Source organism: Apaloderma vittatum, unplaced genomic scaffold (genome assembly GCF_000703405.1).
Source record: "Apaloderma vittatum isolate BGI_N311 unplaced genomic scaffold, ASM70340v1 scaffold13865, whole genome shotgun sequence".
In the NCBI taxonomy this organism is placed as follows: domain Eukaryota; kingdom Metazoa; phylum Chordata; class Aves; order Trogoniformes; family Trogonidae; genus Apaloderma; species Apaloderma vittatum.
Genome location: NW_009718890.1, coordinates 8601 through 15902, shown reverse-complemented (window position 1 = coordinate 15902; position 7302 = coordinate 8601). Strand labels below are relative to the sequence as shown.

The window sequence follows — 7302 nt, the reverse complement described above, 5'->3', positions numbered from 1 at the left end:
ACAATGAAGGATATAATGTTTCAGGGGGAGCTGTAAGCAGTTTCAGTTTTCATTCTCTCAGCTGAGCAAATAGCAAGGAACTGACACCAAAACTTCAGGAATGGAGCACAAAAATGGAAAAGAAATCCTCACTGGCAGGGAGTCATCAGAGCAAAACAGGAATAGGAACTTGGCTGCTACACAACCAACAGGAGCAGACACGGGTTTAGGACACGGACAAAAAAAAACAAGTGGGAAGCACACACCAGAGAGAAGAGACAAATTAATCTGCAGAACAAGTAACTACCACCAGCAACCATGAAGCTCTGAGCCTCAGTCCTGCCACTACCAGACTCATGGACACCTTCAGTCCCAGGTCCCTTGGGCATGTGCCATTTGCCACTCCACAAAACCAGCATCACTGGCCCTCCCCTCCTCAGGGCACCCACACTGAGGTGCCCCAGAGCACCGCACGTGACACGGTGGTGTAAGATTTCGGATGCAAAGCCCAAGTGTTAAATCACAGAGTCTGTGCCACAGAAGACGTGAAGTTTCTTGTTTATGTAAGAGTAAGACTCGCTGTTAGGCACACGGCACAGTGAGAATCTGCTCCCCTTATTTTTAAATGCTGTGTTGTGTGAATTTAATGTGCAGAAAAGGTGCCAGACTAACAACTCTGAAGAACGAAATTGCCTGTTGTGCAAGCAGCTTGCTGAGCTCTCAGAGCAGCTTTTATCTGCAAAGAGGTACCGCAGCAGCAACAACCCAACCCCAGCCAGGCAGGGGATGAAGAGCTCGCCCCGGCTCACCGGTCAGCGGCTTTATAGCACACAAGGGTGCACACAGAGAGGGTTTCATTCAGAAATTCAAAATGCTGCTTTTCAGATGCCTGAAAAGGGCCAACATACGTACTATGCTGAGTGTCTGACCACCACAGCACGTGGTTCACAAAGACACAGGTATAATTACTTCTTTTTCACACTGATCCCTTCCCACTCTGTCATCTCCTGGTGGCCATCACCTCTTTCTTCTCTTCATTTGAAGAGTTGTAGAAATAATTTCCGGAAAGTCTTGAACATCTGAGAATTCCTTCCCTGCTGCAACAAGATCTTTGGCCCTGCCACAGAGAAGCACTTTCTCTCCTGGGCTCGACAGCTCGAGGAACATACCCTGTACCCCCTATTCCGGAGTTCATCATCGTCGGGAGAGGCTGTTTGCAGTGCTCCACCCTGCCAGCCCCAGGGAGGGCCTCGGGGCTTAACACCGCGCCCTTGGGCTCCATCCAGTGAGCTACAGTCGGGCATTTGAACGCCAGGAACCTGAGCAGTGTGCAGAAGCTGCAATAAACCTGTTTGTACTTCATTTAAAATAAGTTTCCACATTCCACGGTGGGACAGTGCCTCTTGCTCTTGCTACACACACAATATGACCTGTTTTAAATGTATTCGTTTAAATTATTTTCCTTTCCGTTATCACCAAGGGGCAAGAAGAGAGCGTCATGTCTCTGTTTTGACTCAAGGATGAGGTTGTTCCTGCTTTGTCATACTTGATCGATGTTCTGGCGCCGGTGAAGCTTTGAACATAAATTCAAGCCATACATACAGCACATATGCACGCTCGGCATCCGGGCAGACAGGGAGCTGCTCTTCTGCTTTCTACAAAGAAACGCAGAGAAGGGGATAAACTCTGATTTCTGGCCCGCTTTCTTGTGAACAGAACCAGCAGCACACGCTGGTTTTGGCAGGGCTGCACCCCGGGCTCTGGCTGTTTCGTGGCCACTATCACTGGTCTCAACAGGAGCACAACGATGGCTTTTCCCTGGTCTCGTGAAAGGAGCATTTTCTGTCATTTATCAGCAGCACCTACTGATCCTTAAGGAGATAAAAACTTTTCAACATTTCTCAACTAAAGCTAAAGTTGCCAAAAAAACCCACACCAAACTGACATTTCCATCACATTTGCTGTAAATCCTTCTAATTTTCTTCAATGAAAAAAAAATTTAAAAATTCGGAATGATTCAGTCCTTGCTCCCCAACACAACAAGATACCAGAGCAAGTATTGCTATACCAACAGAAATAGCCCATATTTCATGTCAAAGAATACGATGTGCAAATTTTTATAGGCACCATAGATCATCACCATCTGTCTTGACAAGTTAATCGTCTGCAGTTCTTCTAGAAACTTAAAAAACTAACAAAACCAATGAAATTACTGGAACGATGATATGGACAGAGCATGAAGTATCACAGGCTTATTGCTCTGGAAAAGTGCAGATTCCAATATGCTTGAGTTCACTCTAGAAAGAACATCTAAAGGGTCCAACACACCGCACTCGGTGCTACTTATAGTAAAGATATTACATACATCGCAAAAGAACTGCTTATAGAGCATGATCTCTGTAAAAAAACCAGCTGAACTTGGCAAATCTGGGAACAAAACACTAATTAATCAAAGGAGGGAACAGTACTCAGAGGGTTTGAAAAGTCAGTGGCAGTATTCCCATTCTGCTAAGGGTCAGCAATGCCACAGCCCATACAACTGAGTAAAACAGCACCAACTATAGGACATGCCAACTTCCACAAGAAAACATGGATGGAAGGGCTTTGGTTCTGTTTTTTACGTGTAACAGCTATTTATTAGTTATATTGTGGAAACACAGCTGCCGTTTGAATAGCAGCTGAGCATCGCAAAGGGTGAAGGATTTACACCAGACAGAACCATCCCTGTGACCCACGAGGAGCTCGACACTGCGAGCAGACACAAGAACGCATCCCCGGGTGCATCCACACCACTTTGTGTCCTACGGATGAGAGCCCGTGACAGCCCCAAAACCACTGCCGTGGGGCAGGGCCGTGCCACGGAAGCTCTGCTGGAGCCCTCGGCTCGGCTCAGCAGCGGCTTGATGTCCACAGGCAGGAAAGGCAGGAGCAAACCGGGGCAGCACACGCAGATCCCACAGCACCGCGACACAGTTCACCTGGGACACCGAAGGGATGTTCTACGGCCTCAAAAGGCGTGAGCGTCATTTCAGAATCCAGCTCCCAGTTACCTCTGTGCTCGCAGAAGAGAGGGGCATCTCCTCCGGTTTCTTTTACTGACTTGGTAGAAGGAAGAATTCAGTCTTCAAACACAGCCAGAGAAAGCTACCGGCTGCACTCACTAAGTAGCCTTTTAAAGGGTAGAAGCTCTATTCGCAATGCAAACAGAAGTTTATTTTTTTGAAGTCCACATAACACTTTTAAAAAAATCTTTCTCTCGATTCTTTATTAGTTCTTAACACCACACTGACAACCTCCCATGAGACATCCAGATTTTTCTCATGAAAAACTGGAAGAAAATAAAACCAGAACTTATTTCTCATGTTAATTTCAAGCTTTCTAAATTTAGATCTGGACAACCTTGTCGTTTAGATTTTCCACAGACAACAATGGGGGTTTATTCCAGGGTAAAGAGCATGCGATTTGGCACTAACTGTACTTCTAAGTAGAAAGAAAAGTCAAGGAGCCCAAGGCCTCCACTCATTTCTTGTGAGTTGAGACAATTTATAGAAATCCAATTCATAATTTCAAATTTTCACTGTAACTGCACCAGCTCCATATTTACAACGCAACCTGAGCCAGTGCCCACTGGAGCCATCTATAAGGCTTAATTTGATTTTAATAAGAGTTCGATTAAAGCCCTAGAAGAGTTTACAATACAGTCTGGGGCTTTTTTAAGCAGCTATGGCTTCAATAAACACCAGGTAATTTCCTCTAAAAACGAAAGATATCACTCAGGGCTATATACAAGACATTTCAAAATAAACAATCTTTTGGAGAAAAAATTAACTCTAAGAAATGCAACTGATTCATGCTAAATACTTCCAAAGCTGACAGATGATCTCTACTACATCATTCTCAAACTCCTGGGTGAGAGCACTTATGTATAACCAAAACCAGAAAGGATTTTCATAAAGTTATAGAACCGAAGTTATAATGCAGAGAGAAAACACTCCTTTATAATAATATTCTCAGTGTCGATAAAATGCCAGCGTCAGACAGGATAAAATGTGGCGAGATGCGACCATCGCCCCCTTAACTAATTGACAGATAGCGGTAAATTAACAAGTGATGTTTATTAGTTTAAAATTCCACTATGGTGAACAGAATCAGAAAAGACTGCTCCGTATAACCGAGTGCTTTCGAAAGCCCTGACATCGCAGTGCCGACTCGGCCAAGTCGAACCCTACCTCTCCTCCGCCAGAGTCGCGCCCATCTCATCGAGAACTCTTCAAGCCTTCAGGCACACCCAGATCCTTCTTCTCGCCGAGCGGTGCCAGGCTGAGGAGAAGTGGGGCGGTTCCGCTGAAATCCAAAGGCTGAGGCTGCCTCGCGCCGAGCACACGCCCGTCCCCTGCAAACGGATTTCCCACGGCCCCGTTTCTGCAGCCGTCGGCTCCACAAAAACCCCATTTAACAGTAGTTTTCCTTGATTCAAAGTTGCAGGATTTGGCCTCTACTCATTTTTAGCTCCTCTTGATTTGACGCCGTATGCTGAAGCGCTAAGCGTTAACTTGGCAGGGGCTTTCCCCTCCCCCAGCATCTGTTGTTTGGTATAGACATTAGGAAATAAATTAACGTGCTTTTCTTTACAGCAAAAAGAAGGAAAAAGGGTTTTCAGATCAGTTTCTGAATCATAAACCAGCAAAGATTTATAATAACAAATTTATATGCAAACCTCTGCAATGTACTGAGTTTAAATCAAGCCCGTTCCATAAAGACCTTTGCCTTAAAACATGAAGTCAAATGAAAAAAAAAAAAAAACACACACACACAAAATAACGAACCCCTGATTGTAACCAGAGCAAAAATCTGATTAAATACAGCAGCAGCCACTGCTCATTAGCAAGGTGTCCCACGGACAGCTGGAAAACTCTGAAATCACCCCCACACGGCTCCAAAATTTTAATTAAGTGGAGGAATACTGCAACTACACCCAGGCCAGTCCCTGGAAAATATGTCCCAGATTCAAAAGTTATTTCACGTGTAAAAGGAGGAACGATACAACTCCCCTCTACTGCCCAGCTGCAAAAGCATGAACGATGAGCAAGACCAGAAATCTTTATGGACAAAGTTTATCTTCCAAGTTTTCATTCACACTTGTTTCTTTAATTTTTTAATAGTTCATAATTAATTTTTTTTTTTTAATTTGTCTTCCTGAAGTTTTGTGGAGAACTTAGCAGAACTCATATGGAGAAATAACCTGGTAACCATCCTTATCCCCACAAGATTTAGATTAATTTGGATACAGCTTTGACAAACATTAAATCTCTTCTTTAATGATGTTCCTCAAACAAAACAGTTAGCAAAATATCTGAATTTCCTTGTATAATGTCACATTTTAATGTAAACATCAAATAATGTACCAAAAGTTTTACCGGAAAAAAAAAAAAAAAATTTAAAGCGGCACAATTCTTTATACCACTGGAGAAGGGGAGGAGAAGCCAGATTACAAACATTTACACATGCATAGTGGAAAAAAAAAAATTTAAACAAACAAACAAAAAAGTATTTTACTAAATTCACGCATTTTTTTAAAATAGTTATTAAATCTACTAAGCACCAACATACCTAAAAATTTATTTTCAGCTTCATGATTCATTTAAAAAACCTATCAAATTAACTTTTCAAACAAGCTTATATTACTAGCTTGTCCAAAAATAAAATGTAGAGGTTTTTTTGGGTTTTTTTGTTGTTGCTTTTTTTTGTTTGGTTTTTTTATTATTTTTGGAGTTTTTTGTTTGTTTTTTTAATATAATTATTGTTTTTTTTAAAGTATACCAATACTTTTTATCTGAATGTTTCCAAACAATGGCATAGGTGGCTGCAAAGAATGCCTTTACTTTACTCTACAGTGGATGGAAAATACAATACCACATCATACAGAATCTAAAACTATAAAAGTCTTGAGAATGCAGCATCCCTTCACAAAAAAGCTGATAAAACTGAAAGTATTTAGAAGATGCTGCACCTTTATTTTAAAAAAAAAAATTAAATGAATTTAAGCAGAAATAACATACATTTTTACATTAACTGGCCATTTCTGGTACAGAAACCCAGCATAGTATGCTAATGTTATTGAATAAATGTAAATGCTACTTACAATCTTCTTAAATACAATTTAGACAAACTTTTTTTTTCCTTTTTTTTCCTTTTTTCTTTTTTTTTTCCTTTTTTTAAAGTTGTACAGATAACCTCTCAGCTGCTAGTTTAATGCAACATATCATTAACATTACACAAATTAAAAAATAATATGTGTGTTTTCCTACAGAAAAGCTTCCAAAAAACCGACCCACATCAAAAAATGCAAAATAATGGAATATAATTAAAAAAATTAGTTGCAAGTCTAGCAGCAAAGCAATTAAGTGAGGATATATTTACTAATATAAACAAAGGGAATATTTGCAACTACAGGTGAAGCCCCAACTATCTTAGACCTACCGACACAAATAAAAATTAAATTCTCTCTAAAAAAAATAATCTGATTATTTAAAATAGGAGTAAAAGCCATTGCTACCTGATGAACTACCTAGGCTAAGTTCCTGAAACAAAGACAAAGGGTCGCTATTCTTTTTTGTCTGCTCAGGAGGAGGTTTGGGCTTTGGGGGAGCCCGCAGGGCGCTCGCGTACGACATGACGGGCTTGCTCCCGCCGGCGCTCTGCTGGCTGCTGCTGCTGTTGGACTCCACGAGCTGCTTGTTGGGCATGAGAGGTGGGAACTGGCCGAGATGCTGCAGCACGCTGTAGTTGAAGGAGTTGGAGAGCTGGATGTTCTCGGCCTTCAGCTGTTCCTCTGGGGGCTTGACCGTCTTCGGAGGAGCTGCGAAAGGAGGAACCAGAGACTCGGGGTCACTATCGGCAGATTTCCTACCTCTCCTGGTGACCTTCCCCCCCACCATCAGTGCACTGTGTTTAGTCACTCTGGGGCCCAAGAAACTTCTTCTTCTTAAGTTCTCTCCCTTCCTTTCCCACTCTAGGATCTTGTGTCATCCTCACCAGCAATGCCAAGGAGATCGACACTATTAAACATATTCCCCACGTCCGCAAACCTACGGAGCTCACCGTTCTGCACAGGCGGATTTTGCGGTTGCACCGAAGGTAAGCGGCTTCAGAATGGGATATCGTCTAATTTAAACACTTTATCCACCGAGACAGCACAAAGAGCATTTCATCCCTCTTGCTTTATAGCTTAATAGGCTGAAATTAAAATTTACAGCACCACACATAATTCATTCTCAAAAGGCAATTCAGGCTCCTGAATGCCAACTGACTAATTATTGATAT

General features: G+C 42.1%; 1 protein-coding gene across 1 annotated transcript in view; it reads right to left on the bottom strand.

Annotated features, from left to right (window-relative positions):
* Positions 1-5203: 5203 nt before the first annotated feature.
* LOC104274721 (probable helicase with zinc finger domain) overlaps positions 5204-7302 on the bottom strand; it is a 9880-nt gene continuing 7781 nt past the window's right edge. Inside the window, exon 5 of the mRNA XM_009870431.1 lies at positions 5204-6838. Coding sequence (XP_009868733.1) covers positions 6504-6838 — 335 coding nt within the window. The 3' untranslated portion in view covers positions 5204-6503. The remainder of the gene's footprint in view (positions 6839-7302) is intronic.